The sequence below is a fragment of the Pyrus communis genome, chromosome 3, assembly GCF_963583255.1.
Source record: "Pyrus communis chromosome 3, drPyrComm1.1, whole genome shotgun sequence".
Lineage (NCBI taxonomy): Eukaryota > Viridiplantae > Streptophyta > Magnoliopsida > Rosales > Rosaceae > Pyrus > Pyrus communis.
The window spans coordinates 4,824,653-4,849,454 of NC_084805.1; the positions used below are offsets into that span (position 1 = coordinate 4,824,653).

The 24,802-nt window shown below is 38.3% G+C and overlaps 1 protein-coding gene and 2 pseudogenes across 2 annotated transcripts; 1 reads left to right on the forward strand and 2 right to left on the reverse strand.

The window, feature by feature from the left end:
- Positions 1-1,751: 1,751 nt before the first annotated feature.
- Positions 1,752-3,942, reverse strand: LOC137729986 (uncharacterized). Of its 2 annotated transcripts, none has more exons than XM_068469047.1 (6): positions 3,527-3,942; positions 3,164-3,264; positions 2,921-3,059; positions 2,708-2,833; positions 2,514-2,604; positions 1,752-2,256 (listed from the first exon to the last, which is right to left on the reverse strand). In XM_068469047.1, the coding sequence occupies exons 2-6, from the start codon at positions 3,250-3,252 to the stop codon at positions 2,105-2,107; spliced, it is 597 nt and encodes a 198-aa protein (XP_068325148.1). In that variant the 5' UTR covers positions 3,253-3,264; positions 3,527-3,942; the 3' UTR covers positions 1,752-2,104. The 2 variants fall into 2 exon arrangements, with proteins under 2 accessions (XP_068325148.1, XP_068325149.1); XM_068469048.1 differs by having other exon boundaries at positions 3,164-3,412.
- LOC137728103 (calcineurin-binding protein 1-like) lies at positions 3,551-14,160 on the forward strand (annotated as a pseudogene).
- On the reverse strand, positions 14,128-23,829 carry LOC137728104 (uncharacterized; annotated as a pseudogene).
- Between the last annotated feature and the right edge of the window lie 973 nt (positions 23,830-24,802).

Consider the following 24,802-nt stretch of genomic DNA (forward strand, 5'->3'; position numbering starts at 1 on the left):
GGACGTTTGAAATTGGTTATTTAAAGTTTAGTTAAATAAATTAAACTCCTACCTTATGGGAAGACTGACCAATCCGATTAAGGGGGTAAGGACCAATCAGATGAGAGAGAAGCAACCAATCAGAAATCAGGAAGAGAAAAAAAAATTGAAGCTCCATTCCCATCGATCCTTACACCCGTACACCCATCCAACCCAATTTTGGCTAATTTCGCTATTTTTTCCGTCGAATCATCACCATCCAACACCTGCAACTTCTTCCACCACCTCCTCTCTACCATTCCCGCCCAAGATTGAAGGGTTTTAGGTCCCATTTTGTGTAGAACTCCACCGGAGCCTCGGAGATGCTCAACAGTGATTCCTCCATTCCGGCGAGTTTCATCACCCATCACCGTCCTTAATCAACTCCCCTTGGACCCAGGAACAAGACCAACCAGTGATAGGGGCGTTGGGACACCGGAGAAGTCGAATCGACGAACACCCATTCTAAGGTTTCCGATGGGTTTGTGGCAATTTGAAGCCTTTCCCGGCCAAATTGGACTTGGTGGCAGGTATGAAACTTACTCAACTCGTTGAGATCTTCATTCTTGTAAAGTTTGAGAATTTTTAGAAATAGTTGAATTTTCCGACGAGATGGGGTGGCCGACTGCCGCGTGCGGCGGCACGTGGGCCGAGACTCCACCTGACCTTCCTAAGCTAATTTGGATGTCCCAATTTCATATTTGACATCCGATTAATGAAATTCCATTATTTGGGTATAATTTCGCTAAGGTCCTCCACTTGGACATTATGTGAATCGACGATCCAACCATTGGATCATCACCAAAACTTAATACATTATATTACGTAAGATTTGAGGATATTAGGAACTTATGGATTAGGAATCTGACGTACGGATCTTCCTGAATTGGATTTGTAAGCTCGTAAAATAAAATGCCGGCTGCCACTTAATTTTAGCAATTGGTGGAGATTCGACTATTGGATCGTTCCGAAACTTTAGGATGTTGTTCTAGAAGCTTATTGAAACTCTTGGGAAATTACATATCAGAAATTTGAGATGTGGATCTTCCGGATCGAGTTACGTAGGGTTGTGGACCCTACCGTCAACCTTTGACCGATGGTTAACTTTTGGTCAATGGGTTTCAAATCATTCTAGAACGTTCCTGAGGATGTGTTTTACGTATGTTACGTGTTCTATTGATAATCATTCTGAGACGTGATTTGATCATTGTTCTAGGCACCAATTGTAGCACGGACCTCCTGACGGCGTCGTTCTTCACCTCACTGTTTCATTTGGCTTCACCCAGGACTTAATGACTCCAAAGTTATAAGGATGGTCTGATTTCATGTTGGGGAGCCTTGCTGTGAACTAGAGGTTTATAGTTTAAACCCTAAAAGGTTGGAAAAGGATTGGTAATTAAAATCTTAGGGGTATTAATGTAATTTCTCAAATGTGAGGAGTTTTGTGAAAACTCACCAAACTTCAGCGGTGTTAACGTAATTAACTCATTGTAGATCTCGATTATGCTTTCCCTACAAAATAATCTCTTGATCCAAGAAGTCTTAATTGACATATTATTCTGGCAAAAGCTCACTTAGAACGGAAATCGGTTATTTGATTATTAATGTATTATTATAAATATTCTGTTTGTTGTAACTTTGTATTTGTTCGATCTAGAGTGAGTTTTTACAAGAATAATCTTTCAATGACTTTAAAAATAATCCATCCAAATTATACCACATTAGTGTATTCATTTGATCCGAGAAGAATGAGATGACTATTTTAAAGTGTTGATAACAACTGTTTACTTTTGAACAATAATAAAGAAAAATAAGAATGTAAATTAAAGGACTGAATGTGCTATAAGTAGCTACAAGTGATTTCATTGTCCGAGTGCATGCCAAATTTGAGATAATGTGCTAAATCTTCCCAACAAGTAACAGAAAATTAAGAAGCACCACCATTCGAATTGTAAGCCAAACAAGAAGTGCTTCCTCCGAAAGTTGCTTCTGAATTCAAATCTCTAATGCGCTGCAAAGTGGAAATGCAGGATGCTACCGAAATACCAAAATTTGACGAAGCCAGATGCTTTTGTGAGTCTGATGTTCAAGAATCTTTAGAAGCATTCTCATCCACCCGCGGCAGCAAAAACGGTGGAAGGAATGATGGTACGGTGAACGCCAAGGCCAAACACACCACTACAAAGCCTACAACCCACCAAGCTTTGTACGGAATCCCCAATACTAGTTCATCACAAACTGCCACCAACATAAAAGAGATGAACTTTGTTACAAAAGCAAATTGTAATAGGAAAATCTACAGTAAAGAAGAGGGAGATTGATAAAGAAAAACATTTACATACGGGAGCTGTTATTGGCAAGCCGTGCAACTCAAAGTGCAGTTTGCATATGGTTTTTCGAGTGCCAATAACAGCTCCCTTTTCATACCAACTTCTCGCGCAAAGTTTACTGTAATTAGTGGCATGATGGCAGCAATTGCTTGATATCTGCATTACCTATGTTGAATATGATGTGTTCCTTCTTTTTCACATTTGGTATTGCAACAACCCCCTCAGGCTCCACGCTCACCAACACAGACATTTCACCCTGAGCAGTCATCAGAGTCCAAAAACTTACAGGGCATCTCGGAAAATGCAAGTTATGGTGCAACAATGCATGCAGTTCAAAGGGTCAGTGGAAAAAATCGAACCTGATCATCAGAGCCAAGACTCTCAGTCTTGAAAATAAGCTTTTCCGTATTTTGTAATCTTCGGTTCCCAGTCAGTGCCGATTCCAAGTCCCCTTTCTTGAGTTGCAACGAAACGCTAGCCGGTATCTATTAACATGCATCAATAGAAGTTATGGAACCCATAAGAGGATTGCTGAACAGCACAAAGCAAATTAAAAGTTGAGAAATACATACGGAAGCAGGATATGATATCTTCACTTCGTACCAAGTATAAGGCTTGAGTCCATGAAGCCGGTAAAGGCATGAACCCGAATGCAGCGGTAGAGTCTCCCTCCACAGCTCTTCACCAACCTTCAAAACTTTGATGTCTGTCCTGTAAGAGGTGTAGAGCAGTGAATTGGGTTTAACCAATGCTCCTATAGAACGAAATTAATAGCAGAAAAATTACAAATTGGGTTTCATTCGGATAATACTAACCCGTTCGCCTTGCTTGAATTTGAGCAGCTGATAATGATGCAGATAATGCAGAGGCTGATAAAAAGATTATGAATACGTATTCGACGCATAGCTTCCTGAACCTAACCAACCAGAGTAACACACTTCAGTGGTTTTCTTTCTTGGTTGGCGCATTTCATCAAACAGTTGGTGGGAAACAAAAACCGCAGAGTAATCAAGTTAACTTCATATCGAACAAGAAATAAAGAACCCCACTGGAGCTCCACTAATCTACGAAGCAAAGATACTGTCATTTTGAAGAAAGATTAACAATTCCTTCAGCATTTTGATCCTTCCAAATCAAAGAACGACAGTCGTTTTTACATGCAAGCTAGTTTTCCTTACCTTTCTGGGAAACCAAACAGAAGAATGATCGATCGGCGGCTGCAATTAGGGCTTAAAGAATCCCGCAGGGGTAGTTGCGTATTTATTTTCTCGGGAATCGATCAGTGAATATTTTCTCAGGAACCAATCAGTCAGCAGCAACCATCTCTCAACGCAGCGTTTAGAAAGTGGCACTATAGAAGAAGAAGAAAGCACTAAACGCAGCGTTTCGGTTGCCGTTAATCGTCTTCCTACCGAATTCTCCCTCGCTCAATAATAATAACAGCTTCTCAGCCAACTCTGATCGAATTATATTTTCGGGGTTAATTTTGCAGAGCAAAAACCCTAATCCCCTTCTCAGTAGATAGAATTACTCAGTAGATAGAATTAGTATTAGCTGAACAGAGTTCCTCTCTGCAACTACTCGATTGCTGCATTCGAATTTTCGACAATGGTTAGTAATTCGAACGCTTCTTTCATTCGATCGAGTTTATTTTATTTTATTTTATTTTTTTCCATTTTGTTTTCGGTGTTCGGGTTCTGAATTTCTATGCTTTTTCAGTTCTCGATTGCAGCTATCAATGATACGGAGTCCAAAGGCAAATGGGAACCTTTAGCTCCCACCAAAGAAGCTCGGGCATGCCTCTCCCTCTCTCTCTCTCTCTCTCTCTCTCTCTCTCTCTACTTTTTCTGTTACAGTTCAGCTATTTTTGGGTTGAATTAGCTGAATGAGTTGGGATTTTCCGGGATTGTATATTAATTTCGAGCACTTTTAGCAGAAGTCAATTTATTGAGGACAAAGGAGAGAAATTTGAATTCTGTGTAGCATTAATATTTGGGAAGTTTATTGTACTTCTTATCATTGTTTCAATAAACTGAGTGAGCCAGAAAATGTGAATTGGACGCAGGTTTTCTGTATGGTAGCCCGATTCAGAAGCGTTTAGATTTTCTCAGCTGAAGATGTTTTCCTTTTCTGATCAGTGATTAGATAGAGTTCATACTGTTTAGTTTGGTCATGGCAGGAATTCCATCTTTCACAAACATATCATGAAGGACTTCACAAATTGCAAGTCAAGGAATACAAAAAGGCTGCTGAGCTGTTAGAATCCGTCCTAAAAGATCCTCTTATAGAAAATGCGCAGGTGAGCATAGGACCTTCAGCGGACATTCTTTAGATGGCTGTCTTATTGTTTGTCTTTGAATAGGTGGTTATTCTTGTTTCTATTGCCGTGCAGGTGGATGGTAGTGTTAGTGATTGCCATCTATTGCAACTCAGGTTTGGATTTCTGCACTACTCCATAATACACTTTGTGCAATTCTCGGAGTTGGTGTACAATTTTCTAATTCACATAGGAGGAATCAGTCTCTTGTAGAATTTTTGTTTTGTAACTTTTCTCTCACTAATGTTTTTGTGAGAATAAAAAGGATAAAAAGAAAAAAAATGAACATGATGTCCGAAACATCTTTCTCCAATTATATTTTTCATGCCAACTGCAGATTTTTGGCTCTGAAGAACCTTGCCAATGTTTACCTTCAACAAGGTTCAGCATATTATGAGAATGCTTTACGAAGTTATCTTCAAGCTGTAGAGATTGATACCAAAGATTCTGTTGTCTGGAACCAGCTGGGAACGTTGTCATGCTCAATGGGTTCTCTCAGTATATCCCGTTGGGCATTTGAGCAAGGGCTTATATGTAGCCCTAATAATTGTGAGCAATTTATGATGTTTGAATTATTTTTCTCTACATCCATACTACAATACATCTCCTATATTCATAGTGATTGGCTCAGCACCATATTTTGACAGAGTCATATTATGTCTTCTCTGAAAATTTTATGCAGGGAACTGCATGGAGAAATTGTTGGAAGTTCTTATTGCTATTGGTGATGAGGTTGCATGCCTTTCTGTGGCTGAGTTAATTTTGAGGCATTGGCCATCACATTCTCGTGCTTTGCATGTCAAGAGAACCATTGAAGAGTCCGAGCCAGTTCCATTTGCTCCTAGAGGTATCGATAAGTTAGAACCTAAACATGTCCGTCTAAAATTCGTTGACAAGAGAAAAGCTACTGATGAAAATCTAGAGGAGGGTGCTGCATCCAAGAAGCTGAAGCAGATCATAGATCTGAACCTTGCAGAAGCTTCTTAGGCTGCTCTTGCTGATGCACTCTTGGATATCTTACTCCCGTTGAATGGGTGTCAGTCTGAGATGGGGGATGCAAAATCGTACCGATCTGGAGATGTCAGATTAATTTTGCATTTACCTCCTAGTTCAGAGAGTACCATAGGATTTGAGGAAAGGAAAGGGTTTAAATTATCCCCAATCAGTGGAAATGCTGTATTTGGTGATTGTAACACTGAACGAACAGGTGTTGTTATAGAAAAAGCAACAAATTTTCTAGACTTCCAACCAGAGGAAAGGCGGAGTACTCGTCTTGAAAGGCTTAGAAGCCGTAAACCAGGGAAAGAAGATATTGAATTTGCTAATAGTAAGGATCAGGCCAAGGCTGTACTTCAATATCTAGAACCTTTTGTTGCTGGTAGATCAGGAAGCAAAGATTCTGGTCATAGTTCTGTTTCATGTCCTGATCAAGCTAATCCATGGGATAGGTGACGTGTCCAGATTTATTAAAAAACATCAAATAACTATGGTGCTTTCCATGTGGCTCATTTGCTTTTAGAGGATGCTGCGAGTAGAGGTCTTTTGTATCAGTATGCATTTGTTAAGTTCTTGGAGTTGGAAAGAATTACAAGGAATTGGGGGAAGGATAGGAGCCCTGAATGTTGTCTTTTTCTTGCTGAACTTTATTATGAGCTTGTCGTGTCTTCCGATGTTTCCAGGTTATCTGAATTCATGTCTGAGGCATCTTATCATCTTTGTAAAATTATTGAATCAGTAGCCGTGGAAGATGAATGTATTTTTGGGCTTAAGAGATTCTTTGGTGCTGATGGAATATCCGTGAACATCTCTGTTTGCCAGGATGTATCATTAGGTGGTTCTTTAACAAGTAACAGTTCTTTCTGGGTTCGTTTTTTCTGGTTAAGTGGACGGTTGTCTGTTTTGGATGGCAACAAGGAAAAAGCCCACCAAGAATTCTGTATTTCATTGTCTCTTTTGGAGAAGAAGGAAAATACGAATGATTCCCAATGTGTGATCCGCCTTCCATATTGCAAGGTTGTTAAAGAGTTAACCATTTATAGAATTCTCCATGAAATTAACATTTTAAAGGTTGATTTCTTGATGGAGAAGACTTTGGGTGAGATGATTGAGAAAGAAATGTACGTGGAGTGCATGTCCTTGCTTGTTCCACTTCTATTTGCAACAAAAAATGCTCCCCCTGATGCATTACCCTTGCGCTTAGCTGATAAAGGGGGAGAGGAAATTACTTCTGTTGAACTATCAGCACTAGACATTTTAATCAAAGCATGTGAGAAGACAGCCTGTGGATGTTGATGTTTATTTGAATTGCCATCAGCGGAAATTGCAAATCCTTATGGCAGCAGCAGGGATTGATGAATGCCTTGATTCCTGTAAATCCTTACTATTGAAATCAGGATCAAACACTCCCTATGCTTCTGACATAGACACCAAAGAAATTGCAAGCAAGCAGTGCTGGAATTTATTGGTTGCTGAGGAAGTGAAGGCTATTTCTCAATGTGTGTGACAAGTGAAGAACTTGATTGATCAATGTGGGGCTTCTGTAAGTCAATCGATATTCATGTATAAATAGCTTTGCTACTCGATCATGCTTACCTCAAACTGTAAAATTCAGTACATTTTTTCCAATTAAACAAAGATTTAGGTTTTCAAAAGTGTATTAACTTTATGGATCAGTCTAGAGATTTTGTAATTTCATGTTTTGTGCAGTATGTAATTATATCTTATGCTTGCAGGACACTATTCCGATGGACAGCGTAGGTGACATGCAATGCTTGCTCTTGTCAGTAATGTACAATGTTGCAAGCATATTCCTCTCTAAGAAGTCCTCTGATCTAGCAAATACTGATCAAATTGAAAGAAGTTGCTTCATTGAAGCTTCCATCGCATTCTGCAAGATTCAGCACCTCAACGCCATGATAAATGTTAAAACTCAAGTGAGTCTTGTGAACTCAAGTTGCTCATACAATGAACTCTTTCAGGCATACTTTTGGTTTCATTCTCTTTACCTCTTTTTAAATTTTTGGATTTTGCATCGTAGGTGGACTTAATTGTGACAATGCATGATTTACTCGCTGAGTATGGGCTTTGCTGTGCCGGGAAGGGTGGTGAAGTGGAGGAAGGAAGTTTTCTTAAGTTCGCAATTAAGCATCTGTTGGCCTTGGATATGAAGTTTAAATCTAACGTTAACTCATCAAACCAGGAAACAACTCAATCTAGTGAGCAGCTTTGCCTAAATTGTCCTGCCAAAATGTCTCTCAAGGAATCAAAATCAGATACTGATCTGGAAATGGTGCACACTGGAACAGATGATACAAGTGCTGTAGGAAAGGATGCTTCTGAAGGGATACCTTCCAAAAGCACTTCACTTGAGAATGCCATAGATAAGGACAGCATGGAATTGGAAGGTGGAAAGCAACATGTAGATGGGTCAGGTGGCAAGTTCAACGGATCCGAAGAAAGTGATCAATTAAATGAAGCTGGAGATGAGCTCATTGAAGATGAAAGGGAGGAACTTGAGTTAAAAATTGATTATGCATTGGATCAGTGTTTCTTCTGCTTATATGGTCTAAATATTAGATCTGATTCATCCTATGAAGATGAGTTAGTTGTGCACAAAAATACTAGCCCCAGTGATTACCAGATAAAGGAACAGTGTGCTGATGTTTTTCAGTACATACTCCCTTATGCAAAGGCTTCTTCTGTGAGCTCCTCCCTTCTCTCTCCTTTTTTTTTTAATTCCATGTGTGTCCGTACATTGCATGTTCCTATCCTCATCACTACAATTTGGGGTGTGCTATCCACACACCCCTTTTTACTTCTCACACACCTTTTGTTGATATCTGTCCCTTGATCTTCTTCAATTAAAAGGGTGTGTGAGAAGTAAAAAGGGGTGTATGAATATCACACCCCTACAATTTATCAGAAGGGTCCTAATGACAAGGCCTTGTAGCACCCACAGCTATTTAGTTTCCCCAACATTTATTTGGCTACTGGTATGCCTGTATGTTGCAGGGGACAGGATTAGTTAAATTTCGACGAGTACTCAGAGGCATACGCAAACATTTTCCACAACCACCACAAGATGTTTTAGCTGGAAATGCAATAGATAAGTTCTTAGATGATCCTCATTTGTGTGAAGATAAGCTCTCAGAAGAGGCTGGGTTTGATGGTTTTCTTGAAACCGTAACAAAGATTATACTCCCGGATGCGAGAAACATAAACAACAGAAGACATCACCAGTTTGGAGGTATACATAAATAGATTTCCTAATTTGTATTTGAAAATAATTGTTCTCTCAGTTGAGGGTTAATTCATAAATCTCATAATTCTTAGAAGTGATCTTTCTAGTTGTGTTATTGAATAATTGCAGCTCGGAGCCGTATCTGGATGTCTATTGCAACTTGTATTATTTCCTTGCCCTGTCTGAGGAAATGAATGCTACTGATAAATGGCCTGGCTTTGTGCTTACCAAGGAAGGGGAAGAATTTGTACAACATAATGCAAAGCTCTTCAAATATGATTTACTTTACAATCCTCTACGTTTTGAAAGTTGGCAGAGACTCGGAAATATCTATGATGAGGTAGTGTTTGTTGTTTATCATTCTGATTTGTGAATTCTGTAGAAACCAAAAGATTTTGGTGTGGAAAAGTTTCATTTTATAATGATCATTTTTACAGGAAGTAGACTTGTTGCTAAATGATGGCAGTAAGCACATCAATGTGGCAGGATGGAGGAAGAATGCTACTTTACCGCAAAGAGTTGAGACAAGTCGAAGGAGGAGCAGACGGTGTCTATTAATGAGTTTGGCTTTGGCAAAGAAACCAGTTCAGCGGGTAAGACCCCTTTCTTTCCTATATATTATTGTACTGGTGGGGAGTGGGGTCTTGTCTTTTCTCTTTCTTGGTCATGTTGGCCATACAGGTCCTTGGAGATTTTCCCATTTTTTTTTTTTCAATTGGCAGAATATAAGACCAAATAGAAAGTCTAAAATTGTTTTGATGGGGACCATCTTGTGCTGGATCATGAATAGATTTTTTATTTCTTAGCATGCCATTAAGGCAAACAAGAAAAAAAAGCTAGTCCTTTTTGCTTGATTTTGGATATTAGAATACCCTTGGGATGTGTTTGATAAATGTAATGATTTTTTTCTCATTTTGTGGCTCAGTCTGAGATACACGAGTTATTGGCATTGGTGTACTATGATAGCCTTCAAAGTGTGGTGCCATTTTATGATCAGCGAACTGTTCTACCTGTGAAGGATGCAGCATGGACGATGTTTTGTGAGAACTCAATGAGACATTTTAAAAAAGCTTTTGCTCATACGTATGCCCTCTTTACTACATGGTTTCATTTTTCCAGACAAAAACTAACCACTTCATGTGCCATAATCAAATGGTAATCTCTGTGCTTTCTTCTGTATCAGGCAAGATTGGTCACATGCTTACTATATCGGAAAGCTCTGTGAAAAGCTCAAATTCTCTTATGAGACATCGTTGTCATATTATGACAAAGCTATTGCTCTAAATCCATCAGCTGTAGATCCAGTCTACAGGATGCATGCTTCACACTTGAAGATACTTTGTGCATGCGGAAAACAAAATCTAGACACTTTAAAGGTTTTTTATTCTTAGAGATGTCTGCTCGACTGATTTCGTTGAAATAATTTGTGGACTTGGAGACTTTTCATATCCTACTATTGTACATATTTTGAAATTAATCTTTGGCCCTTTCAGGTTCTTTCAACATATATCCTGTCAAAGTTCTTGTCTGGCTTGTGGCTAATGGGAAGCTCAACACTTGTGAACAAATTCAAAGGAGAAGCCCTTTTATTTGCTTCTCCCCCCATTGGTGCAGTTTGTGCAAAGCTAAGGAGGAGAGTGTAAACGACATTTTTCTCCATTGTTCTTACACGATTCAACTGTGGTGGAAATTGTTTCAGGAGGTTAGAGTTAGTTGGGTCATTCCAAAGGGTTGTTTCGAGCTTCTAAGCACCAATTTTGAGGCCCTAGGAATTGGGAGGAAAGCTAAAGCTTTGTGGGGTTGTCTGGTCTCGGCCGTTTTTTGGAACATTTGGCTGGAGCGTAACAAAAGAATTTTTGAGGATTATACTGGTGTGGGGGTATCAGTACTTTGGGGAAGAGTAAGATACTGGGCAGCCCTCTGGGCTTCAGTTTCAAATGATTTAAAAATTACTCTCTTTCTCAGTTACAGTGGGATATGTTAGCAGCAGTAAAGTGATTTAGGTTTAGGTTTTGTTGCTGTAGCCAGATCCTCTTGAGAGATTTTCTTGTTTTTGTTCTTGGTGGATTTCTTATCCACTTCTGTGTATTTCTCTGTTCTTTTATAAAATGTTTGTTTCTTCTCAAAAATCCATCAGCTGTAGTTACAGTCTACAGGATGCATGCTTCGCACTTGAAGATACTTTGTGCATGCAGAAAACAAAATCTAGACGCTTTAAAGGTTTTTTCTTCTTAGAGATGTCTGCTCGACTGATTTCGTTGAAATAATTTGTGGACTTGGAGACTTTTTGTATCCTACTATTGTACATGTTTTGAAATTAATCTTTGGCCCTTTCAGGTTCTTTCAACATATGCCTTTAGTCAATCAAGAAAGGATTCTATCATGACGATTTTAGGTAACATGGATTCTGAAAATTCATATTCGCCTAAGGATAAAAGCACACAAGAAAACACTGGGGAGAAGAATGAAGATTTACAAAAATTAGAGGTGTGGAACATGCTTTACAGCGACTGTCTTTCTGCCCTTGAAACTTGTGTTGAAGGGGAGCTTAAACATTTTCATAAAGCCAGATATATGCTTGCTCAAGGTCTGTTTAGAAAGGGGGAAAGTGGTGCATTGGAGAGGGCAAAGGACGATCTCTCCTTTTGCTTCAAATCATCTCGCTCATCATTTACAATAAATATGTGGGAGATTGATAGCACGGCGAAAAAAGGAAGGTACAACTTTAATTCTGTGCAACAGTTACGTTTTTCGAAAGTCATAGGAAAAACCCCATTTCAATAGTTTAAAACAAAACCATCTAAGGGAAAATCCTTCCTGTTCAGTTCAGTATGTTTGTTGTCCATGTTGTTAGGTAGCTTGAAATTATAATTCATATGAAACTAATGGGATATTCTTCTCTGTTTATCAGGCGGAAAACTCCTGGTGTTTCTGGGAGTAAAAAGTCCCTTGAAGTTAACTTACCTGAAAGTTCTCGAAAATTTATTACTTGCATTCAGAAATATCTGTTGTTCTATTTGGAACTGTTGGAGAAGACTGGAGACATCTGTACTCTTGAACATGCTTATATATCTCTTCGAGCTGATAAGAGGGTAATAATTTAACCTCTAGTGCATTAGTAGTTCAAATATATGTGTCATAATTACTGCTAAAACGACATTGCCTCATCAGCTGTTCTTATTCTGTTTCTGATGTTTATTTTTTCTCTATTAATTTAAATGGGATCTGACTTGATTCGAAAATTCAGTTTTCACTATGCATTGAAGATCTTGTTCCAGTTGCACTAGGGAGGTACGTTAAGGCCCTGATTTCATCCATACGTCAAGCTAAGACTTTTGGCTCTGGTGCTACAATTAATTCCGAGCACATATTGGAGAAAGTGTTTTGTTTCATGGAGCAGGGGAACTTATGGCCAGAAATATGTGCTTTGCCTGAGATTAAAGTCACAGAGACGTCGGAAAGCAGTTTATATGGGTAAGTTGAATCTCAACTGCTTTCTAAGCCTCAATCCTCAAATTCTAATTAAACTTGAGTGATTAACTTCAGAGTCCTAATCTATTTATGTTATTATTTTAAACAAGATGGTTCTTCTTCCAGATTCTAATGATCTCCTCATACTTCTGCAGATTTCTTCATGAACATATAACAACATTGGAGAAAAATGGCAAGCTGGTCACTCTTGAAGCCATAAATGAGAAGATACGGAAGAGGTTTAAGAATCCAAAATGTCAAACAGTAACTGTGCAAAAGTTTGTAGGCATGCTTCCATTGCTTGGTGTCGATCTATTATACTGAGCTTGGCACAGATCACTCCCACACAGTCTGAAATCACCAGTGAGATTCAGGTCCTTAAGCCATCAGATATGCTGGAAAATAGCCAGCTGCTTTGTGTTGATCTACAATCAGATGAATTATGGAGTTCAGCATTCGAGGACCCAGCCCATTTCAAAGTCTCAAAGAAAAACGGAATCCTATTTTCTCTAAAATAAAGAATTTGATAATTAAGAAAGCTTCGGATGAGAATATGGAGGTCGCCAGCTCTCTGCTTCGATCTTCTTATAATTTTTATCATGAGAGCTCCTGTGTGATGCCCTCATCTGGTGTCAACTTGTATTTGGTTCTGTCTTGGTTAGCAAAGGATACACTATTGAGGCCGACCATGGATGGCACTGAAATCCTTGACCTTAGCATTCCAAGAAAGCTTCTCTTGTGGGCTTACACATTACTGCATGGCCGTTACACAAACATCTCCTTTGTTGTAAAGCATTGTGAAGAAAATGCAAAGGTATGGAAACTCAATCGCCAAAAATCTAATTTCTCTGTAGCCAGATCTTTCTCTTTTTGGGTTTAAACTTGACTGCAGCAGTCTGAAAACATTCAGAAGGGCCCAATGACACCATAAAATGTGTTTCTCTTAGTTCTTTTATGTTAAGAAACCCGAACATAATGTCATTTAGAGTATGTCTGCATAAAAGCAGAACAACTTCTATAAAAGTTTGAGGTAATTAAGGAAATAAATTTGAGTAACCAGTGACAAGTTTATTGTGGTTGTGTTTTGCAGTCTAAATTGAAAAAAGGTGCTGGAACCTCATCAGTGTCCCCGAACACAAGCATACCCAACACCGGCATTGTGCATACAGGTGATTCAACTTCTTTCTTCCATATTTCTTGTCAAACACAAAGTACTCACATTAAAAGTGTGCTTCTCAGCTTTCGGGGGTGAAAAAAGCACTGTTATCTTTAGATTGTTGGAGTTTCGTGGATGTAATATTTTCACCCACACAACCACTGAACATTACTGGTTGCAGGTTATGCGAGAGATGGAGCCGACCATACTGGAACCAGTGATGCAGAGGCCACTCCAGTGAAAACCATAGCACCCACCTCATTTCCGGAGGACTCCATTCAATCTGCCAATCCTCCACCTTCCAGTGTACATCAAGCGGGTTTATTTGCTTCTCCCTTACTGCAGCATTGCAACAACAGTGTTACAGAGAGGAGCAATACAACAGCGGATGGAGGAGTTCGGACATAAGTTAAATTGCAATCGGCGAATTACATGTAACTAATTGTATCAATATTGTAGATATGTTCTCCTTGTTAATCTCACTAGGCTAATGTGATACCCAACTGAAAGCAACGTACTAAATGGCTGATATCAATGTATACAACACGGCTTTTGGAGAATTAGCAATGTACTTGTATTTTCAAAAGAATGAATTTCAAACTTTAATCCCTTCATATAAAGCACACGAACGGCAAGACCGTAAGCAGGCATGATCATACTCCGATCGAACAAATTCACGCAGATGTTGCAATTTCAATCTTCGGCGGCACTGCTGCCATGACCATGCAAGGGGGTATGCAGGAACAGAAAGAATGATGTACATTGCTCCCTCCCACCATTGATAAGTGGCTATGGAATTAATCTCATCGACAAATGTATTGAATGGCCCCTCATATCTGCCAGAAGGAATGCTATATGTCAAACTATGATCTTTTAGATTTGTTGTAAGTTATAAGTTATAACGCAGACTAAGATCGATAATTAATATGAAGAAAGTCGCCATAACTTTAAAGTCCTTAAAATTCCAAGTGGGATATTGAAATGAAAATATAAATGATATATAAAAGTAAACTCACACAATCTCTTTTATTTGTTCTGGAGGTGTGTGGGGCAAATGCCAGGGATCACCAACAGTATTAGGACCCATAAAATACATCCGGTGCACATGGCTCTGTGACTCCTCAGCCCTGTTTGTTTCTAAAACCTACAATATTAATACCACCTATTAATCTCAAAAGTGGGGGAAGAGAGGAGATATATATAGGGAGATATATAGGGAGATAGAGAGGTTCTATTATACACGAACAAACCTCATTCAATGACTCTAGGAAAGGGAAAGAGTGATCTATTTGTGAGCCATGTTGAGTGGGAGCAGGGCCTGGTCATTCATCAACCCCAACCAATACCAATTTCATACGTGCAACACTGAGTACCAAAGCCAACAGGATGAGGAGCCCAATCAGAAGAAGACCGAATAGCCAAGGCCCGCCAAATGTATAAATCAATTCTTCAAGAGCTGTAAAACAGTTTGGCATGTGATATCTGTCTGAAATGCATTTGTAAGGACAAGGAATCTCAGCAACACCACCTGATAAGAGAAGAAGAAATGGTTTCATGTTTAGATACCAGAAATGACTAATATGGTAGAGGAGACTAAATACAACAAACTACAAATCAAAGGATGCAATACCACTAAAAACTCAAAGGCAGTAGGCCTGGCTCCTAATAAAGCAATAAATTACTAATGTTAGAGAAGTACCTCGGACAGAAATATAAATCGCACGAGGGGGAACCTGAGTAGCAGGACAGTGGTGACAAAGTGCCCTATCAGACCCAATAGCATTCTTATAACTGCCAGCTGGACATGCCTGAAAAAAAAAAAAAAAAAAAAAAAGAAGTTCGAGTAGCAATTATTAACGTTCAAAGTGGAATAATATTACTGCCCACAGTATCACTTTTTCTTATAGACCTACAATGAGTGCATGTTCATGAGAGAGGGAGAGAGAGAGATCTTAGAAGTTAGAAAATAACTAGATGATTGCACATAGGAATACAAAGTATGTCCAAACAATGAATACGTACCTCACAAAAGGTCCCATAGAGACCTTTTGGGCAATCTGTACCCGTCACTGTTTCATTTTCTCCAGCACCGCCTGGTCTCCACCCACCCCTCCCCTGCAATATAGTTATAAACCAATAAATTATTTGTTCCTTCCTTTTTTTTTCTCGGAGAATTAATCATAATAATCCTTAAGTACATATGAGCAAATTAGACTACACAAACCCTGCAAGGATGCTTCCGCCCACACTTGCAATGGGCTGATACACATCTCCAGTGGGAATATCTGACCAATGAAAATGAATCCTTCCACCACCACCTCCACCACTGCCGATGGAACTACCATTTCCCCCAACACTTGAAAGAATGGCAGTCTCACCAAGAGCTAGTGTTCGCAAGACCAAAATTGCTAATAAATTTTCAGAATGAACGAATAACAGTTCATGACATATGTGTAAACAGAAGATTAGACATTGAGGCTATGACATCAAAGAAAACCACTCACATGAATACTGTAGAATAGCGATAAAACCAGACGTTGTGCTTGAATCCAATCTCCAGGTCCTGATAAGTTCAATAAACCTTGTCCATGAACTCCCAGATTTGCATTAGAGTGTATCACAGATGATCCCCATTATAAACAAAGATTACTTGTCATAAATGAAGACAAACTCCACATAATGCAAAGAGATAGTAAGTAACTTACCCTGAGAACCACCAAGTTGCTAGCCCCGAGTAAGGATGTCTCAACAGCTTCTTCCCCTCCACCATCAATGAGCATCTTGGAATTCCACATCAAGAACATTGTTACAGTCATGCGTAAGGCCCCATACACCTGAAATTAGAAAAGGAGGGGAGGAAAGGCGACAAGTTCACAAATTAGAATACCATAACATCATATCAAGTTCAAGATCAAAAGAAAAAATAAATAAATGGCTTCGTACAGTGTGAAATTTAATTATCTGAAGGAATTGAAACAAAAAATTGTCAACAAGATTGCATCTTAATATAATAAGGAACTGCAAACAATGAAATCCAAAATTTTCTACTTACTTTGATTATAGAGTCGCTCATCAACAATTCTTCAGCCAATAAGTCAAACTCTGATGAAGCATAATGTTGAAGTCCAAAGCTTAACACACCATCACTCAAAAGGCTTATCTGTCCTTGCACCTATAGAGTGCATAAACAATGGATGACTGAATCGTTTCCTCAAATTTTAAATTCTTTATGTTATTGATAAATGTATTCTCTTTTCAAACTAGACCAAAATCTATATGAAAGTAAGACAAGGGATATAAACAGAAAACACCTTTTATCCAACAAGAAAGAGTTTTTGTATAAACCAACAAAAGGCTGAAAATTTACAGAGAAGGAAGAAACACTATAGGTTACACATTTTGAGTTCCACAAACCTGGACACGACTCCAAAGCAATGGGACGGTCGCACTCGCCTTATTTTGAATATAAACATCTGTCCAAAGAGGCTGATAAGGAAACTCCATAAGAAGTGATTCTGTATCTGTTGAGTTGTTATGATTGCTAACAATAAGGCTTCGAGGAACTGCATCATATAAAGTCCCAGCCCCGCCTGCATTTTCTGGACAAGCATAGCTATTTCCTCCCGATAATGAGATAATTAATGTCACATCCCCTCATTCCACATCAAGAAGTAATTACCACCAAAACAATTTTTTGAACTCCTCCAAGAGGGCTTTCGGCTTTCATAAAAGCTGACACATTTCAATTTTCAGAATTGCATAACTTAAATATATAAAAATAAATAATAATTTATCTTCTGATAGATGACATTTTAAGAATAAAAGATAAACTGAATTGAGTTACTTGAAGAGAATCAGTCTTTAACAAGTAAAGTAAACAACGAGATCATGGGAACAATTGTGAACACTAAAATTACTTTTCGAAGAAATTTAATATTGAAATCAGAACAGCAGATTACGAAACAAGAGAAACTACTGAGAGAATATTATAAAATGCTAAAAAACAGGTCAAGAAAATCTCAAACATTGAATTGAACATAAGATTTGTCCAAAATTTTTATAAGAAATCACAATACAATTAGCCATGTCAGGCAAACACATGGTGTCTCACCATGCACAAAAATTTTGGGGTCATCGTGCCTGCTATAGACATCAACTGACACTCTTCCACCACCACCACCAGCGTAACCATCACCACCACAAGCATTTATCCTGCCACTACCAGTCCTGCACTTCATAACAACAAAATTCTTTGGAAGGCATAAGGTCACCCTGCATAAGATTCACATCCTGCTGATACAACTTGATGCAGATGTAAAGCACAATCGTACCAACAGTCGAATGGACTTGGGAAATGAGAACAATGAGATGAAGCATGGTGGCATAAGAATCACATTTGAATAATAAGTAAAATGACCATGTTTTGATGCACAACTACAGAGTTACCACAGACCCCAGTTCTTACCTTTCTAGCATTTTTGTCACCGGCGTAGAAACAACAATGAAAACACAGATTCAAACATAAAATCAAAATTTAAGATCAAACATCATTCATTCACTTTACTTATCCACAAAAACTTGGATGTAAACTAAACAAGAGTTTTTAGAACACATCTCAAGACTCAAAAGTACAACCAATTGTGACTGAAACAGCGCACCAATATCATCTCTGACATTCTATAAGAAAAATCTGGGTGAACACAACATAGCACTGTAAAATTTAATTCCAATCGATCAAAATATATGTCATGTCAGTTCTTTCAGTGTTCCATTCTATTTGACTTGCCTTGACAACTAAAAACTCAACCAAACAAAGGGTTATAATCCAGGGACGTCTCTGAGAATTTGAGGTCATGTGCGAAAATCTTAAATGGGACCCTCGTTAATATAATCTTTTAGGAAAATGCTAATATTTTTTTAACATACTAATTTTTGTCTTCAGACATTGTACAAGGAAAATGATAATAAACACACACCCTTTTTAACCTCTCAAACACCTATTTTTAATCTTGTCTATTGTTTTTGTGTGATTTATTCAATTTGATGGCCAAAAATAAAAGCATCTAAGAAGCTAAAAATGGCGTGTGAAAATCACTTGCCAATAAACAAATCTACTATTAAAACTAACACAAACTTTAAAACTAAAACTCATAATCAATTAAGAAACACTCAAGTCAAATTCATAACATAAAACACCTAAATTTACTATGTCCATTCAATTAACAATCGTATTATAATATACGTTAAATGCCTTACATGAATCAAATTGTTAGCACTTCACTCCCAAGTAATTGAACAATCTCATGTATTTGGGGATTTACTTAATAGCAGTATTATGATTTATGGACGTATGAGAGAGAAATAATCCAATACTATTTTCCCTATCAGGCTATTATATATTTATATACGATTGAGGAAATCATATATTATATTTTATATATGGGGTGCAGAAACATCTGTGATGGAAACATTTCAGTTCCCTAGCATTTCTGTAAAATTCTTACTGAACAAATAAACTCAAACTCGCCATCTTACCGACAGTAAATTTATATCTACTTTCTCCTACATATCATCAACATATGCATCATCAAAAACACAAAAAAGAACATTTAACAGAAAAACCCACTACAGAACATCATCTAATTATTAAACAAATTAAGGAAAAAAAAAAAAAAAAGGAGAATTGATGATGAACATTACATTTTATGAGCCTTAATGTAGATACTGCCACCAGAACCACCGCCACCTCTATTCCCTCCGCCACCGCCTTCAGCCAAAACACTTCCCTCAACCACCAGCAATTCCTTCACTTGGAGCCTCACCCTCCCTCCCCCTAAACCTCTCCTTACTCGTCGAACCACCTCGGCTCCCAAAACTAGCCGGCCTCTGCAACGTTCCTCGTCACTAAGTCCTAGGGGGCACAAAAACAAAAGGTGAGTAGACCATAGTTTATGAGCCGGCCTTTGCAGCGTTCCTCATCACTAAGTCCTAGGGGGCACAAAAACAAAAGGTGAGTAGACCATAGTTTATGAATAATAATAATAATAATATTTCCTGATCATCCCACTAAACGAAAGTCATGATCATACCACTAAACAGAAGTACTAGTGAAAGGTAAGACATCAAGTTACAATTATTCATAAAGAAGCCATACACAAGTGGAAGAACGTAAGTTCACTGGTAACAAAATGCCTCGAAGCTCAGGTCGTATTCCTCGTCACTAAGTCCTAAGGGGGCACAAAAACAAAAGGTGAGTGGACCATAGTTTATGAATAATAATAATAATAATAATAAGAAAACCATTTTTCCTTCTGAAAAACCATTTTTCCTTCTGAACATACTAACCCCCTGTTTTGAAAACTCATATAGTAGTACATAGTAGGTTTTTCTAAAAACTCTAATATACCATAAAAACGTACATACGGTAAAATCATCTCTATAAGTGACAGTGAATCACCTGAAGGAAAAACCAACGAGTCTCAGAAATCAACACAACGATGTACTCAACTAGGGGTATCATAGTCACTCCAAGGCATAACCATCACCTAAATGTGAAGTTGTACGACACTGGTTACGCCAGCGAAGAAACATGGTAGGCCTCATCACTCGAAGGTGAAGCTGTACGACTCTGGTTTACGCTAGAGAATAAACATATACATAACATAACACACCAACACTAGCTTTGGCTAGTGAAGCTGTCCGACACTAGTCTTGCCAGTGAAGCTAGGAGTATGTCATAAATATTCTCAACTATGTCTAATGGTCATAGACATATACATACTTAGGTTTTGTGTATATGTTGTATGATAACCCACTAGATAAACACATAAAACGTATCTCAAAAACCCATGCCAAATTTAGAATTCCAAAATCTCATCATTTGAAATCATAAGCAATTCCATAAACGTGGATTTCATAAACATGGCAATTTATAAACCTTAAATAGATGAATCAAAACTAATTCATAAAAGCGAATAAATCATGAATTCTCCAAAATCATAAATATAGAAATCTGTAAAGAATATCATAAAACGTATTTAATTCATGAAATGTAGAATGAATGCAAGCCTAATATTTTATGAAAACATGCAATTTGAGAAGGGGTCCACTCACAAATATTCCGCTACCGGGGAGCCGTTCGAACTAGGGAGGATAGGATCACTTCCAACCGATGCACTAAACACAAATAGAGACCATTTAATACAACTCTACTAAAACGATCGAATTTGGGAAGATGGACGGCGGATTTAGATTCAACACGTCAAAAACCCTAAAGAATGACCTCAGGTTCCCCTACGCACCGTCGTAATGTGGCGGCCCAAGTCATCACGCGTTGCCACGCACCAAGATAAGTCGTTGAAAAACTCGCCAACGTCGCTGTGGTCGCCACTATAGACGGCAGCGGAGCACAATGCCTTCGGTGAAGGCGCATGCACTTCACGCACCTGCCTTTGACAACCCTATGCGCTGCGAGTATACTCACCTTCTTCGAATTTTTGGAATTTTTCCATATTTTTCTTCCAACTTCAAGAGCTCATTCCGAGCTCGATAGAAGTCCAAATCGAGTGATTCAAAAGAAAAATGTAGGTAGGAATGTGGAAATTAGAAGGTCCAACGGAGATCAGAGTTGGTCAGAAAAATGGCTAAAAGATGGACAAACGATCACGGTTTCGAATTTCCAGATTTTGCACAATGACTTCCCTTGTATTTTCTAAGTTCCTACACCACCAAAATCACCCAAAAACTTACTAATCATGAACCTAGACATGATCTACAATGATAGGGACCAATGTTGAAGCTTACCTTCGCCGGAAATGGCGAGAATTCGTCGAAGAAGTCCCTTGCACAGTGTAGCTCGGGGAAGGTGTTTTCAAGTGGTTTTTCTCCTATTTCCAGGTTCTAAGGTTCACAAGGATCACAAAGGATGATGGTGGGGGTGCTACCTTGCTGTGGTTGCAGGTGTGGAGGTGTGAGTGTATGTATGTGAGTGTGCTTGGCAAGGGAGAGAAAGGAGAGGTGAATGAGAGAGATGAGTGAGGTGAAAAAGAAAGGAAAGAAATAATAGAGAGAATAAGGGAACTCATGACATAAAAGAACTCCCTAGAAAAATGGGGAATTTGCCACATGTCGGCCTGGAAATGGTCAAAAGTGGAGAAATATCTTCAATTGTGAAATTACAAAAATGCCCTTGACATTTGAAAATTTGTAGAAGCTTTGTTTTAGCTTTGAATTTGATTCCATTTGCACTCACGCGTTCGTATCGAAGAATACTATGTGAATAAATTAAAAGAAAATTTCCTACATGTCAACGGACGAGAGTTAACGAAAATCAACGCTTTTGTCGTTAGGGGTATTTTCATAATTTAATTGATTAAAACGTAAAAATTTAAGACGGGTCGTTACAATAGAAGTATTGAGAGCATGAAAGGATGATGACCAGTTATATCTCTTTGCTAAGAAGCAGACCATGTAGTTCATCAATTGTTATGGATCCAAGTTGAAATTGTATAGCATCAACGAAAGAATCAAACTCAGGAGGGAGGCCATGAAAAGTGACAAAGATCAATTCTGAATCTTCAACTGGAGAACCAGCACTAGCAAGGGCATCAGGAATTACCTCAATTTGTTGAAGATATTGAGCAGCAGTGGAATCACCTTTGGTAAGATTACGAATGCGAGATCAAAGCTCATGGATGTGAGGTTGAAAAGCTATGGCAAGTCTTGATTCCAATTTTTCCCAGAGCTTAAGAGCTGAATTCACACCAACTATATGTGGAATTAGGGATTCAGAGAGCGTTAAGTTGATCTAAATGAGAATATTTATCATTCTCATACCAAGAAACATAGGCAGGATTGATGATGCGATTTCCCAAAGAATCAAGAAGAAATTGAGGAGGAGCCGTCATAGATCATCAATGAGACCTGTAAGGTTGTAAGGACAAAAAATTTGAGCAAAAAGAGCACTCTAGGTCAAGTAATTGGTTGTGGTGAGCTTGATTGGAACCATGGATCCAATGTTCTGGATCGTGATTGAGGCAGAGATAGAAGAATTAGGGTTTGGAGGTGTAGTCGGAAGAGGATGAACTAGAGAAGTCAATTTCGACAAAGGAGATGCAGAAGTTGCCATTGCCTAGAGATTGGTGACTGAAGATCAAAGAACACGATCACAATCGAAGAAACGATGAAGAAATCATAAAAGAAAGTTATAGAAAGAAGCGAGAGATTTGGGATCGAGGAAAGAGAAGTCATGAGACCAAAAGGCGTGTGATACCATATTTGATAAAATATGATTTCATTTTATGAAAGAATAATGTTACACTTTGAGTATTTATACACAAGTATCTTGTAACTATAACTACTAAGGGAAAAAAAATATAACAAACTAACAGATTCCTTAACCACTAAGTAATATATATATATATATATATATGTATGTGTATATATATATATATATATATATGTATGTATGTATGGATGTATATAGATGTTGTAGTTACAATATTGCTCTTTATACTCAAAACGCATTTTAGATGTTTTATTGTGTGGGACCTGGTAATACATCATGAAAATTAGTTTTTATTCATTTGTTAAAAAGATTGGGTCCTACAAATATTAATTGCATAAGAAAAAACATATTAATTGGAGCACAAGAAAATTTGAAATTGCCACGTAAGTCTTTAAATTTACATTTGACATTTTTTTTGACATTTCTATTGGAGATGCTATTCGTATTAAAATTGGACCTGTGTTGTATGGACCAAATGTTGATGATATATATCATCATTTGTCATGTTGATAAATTTTTCTGTCTGCTCAACCCACGATGTGTCATTTCAGTGGATGAAGGATTGTGGCCTTTCCTTCATCCAATCTCGATGTTTTCTGTACTGGGGATGCTTTGGATAATGATCATATCAAAAATCTTCTTGGCTCGACTCTTGAGTGAGTTCTGGAATGAGGCTTTGCCTTTTCTTGATGATCGGTTCGTGTTCACTCATACACTCAAGCGAGAAGTGAGATGAAGGAATGTGTCTTCACTGCAGGGAATTGTGATAGCACCCATTGGATGATCATACCCAAATTCTTCTTCAACTTGACTCAGCAAATCCAGGAACAAAGGCTCATTCAAATATGATATTGGTATCACAAAGCGCTTCTTCTGGCTCTCCCCGACATAGACTGCAAAACAGCCTTTTGGTATATCCATGGTCTTTGAATCAGCTGTCTGGTTTGAGCTAGTTAGAGAGCGAATGAGAGTTCTCTTGGCGCTAACAATTCGAGGAAAAAGGAAACCCATGACTCTATATTCTCAAGAGGGCAAAAGAAGAAGCAAAAGATTTCAAAGAACTTGGAAAACAGAGGAAGTTTGAACTTAGTAGGAAGGTGAAGATTACCTGTGTTATTCAGGATAAACTCTGACCATATGTATATATAGACGAAAGAGAGTGCAGAAGATCCTTAGGTAGGTATAGTGATTGGTGAAGAGGCACTGAGACGGGAAACAATGAGGGAGACACGAGCGTGTGAGCAATCACATGGGGTTTGTCATCTTTCTCATGTAACGCAATCCTCTGAAAGATTTCTCACGAAACTCTTCCCTACCACATATGTATAACAAACAACACGGACCACCAAATGTGATTCCGTCCCAAAGAATCGTGTGGGTTAGGTAAGAGGCATATATGATTGAGACCGGCACTTGTCTACGTGACCACCAATTCAAACTGCTGATTAATTGGACTAGTACTAATTAGGTCGACTAATAAATTGCATTTACTCACTCAACGAAGACACCAATGGCACTCCACACTTCATGGCTCTACCCTAAGGGGCCAAACCAAAATCCACCCCTAGCATGTGGGCTTGTTGTTTCATCTAGTATCCCGTCGATCTCAACAAGCTTTGGAGGTGTTTTCTTTTATTTTGGCAATCTAGAAGATTCCATGAGACAGTAACCAACAAATTGTACTGATTTAATGTTCGACCACCATTTGAAGCTAAATATCAGTAGACCTGAAATAGGAAATATGTAATTGCCTACCGGACTCTTGAAAGAGCAATTTACAGGAAAAAGTTGATTAATCAGGTGAGGCAATGTTCCTGGGCTGGCTGAGAGTTTTACGTACGTAAAGTGATTCATATTGGACATGCAGTAGGTACATACTGCCCCTAACTTGTCATATTACGTCTGAAATTGTAAGATTGATGCCATCAAAAGAATGCTAATCTGGTTCTGTTAAGTAATCGTAGACAAAAGCGTCTGAAAGTCC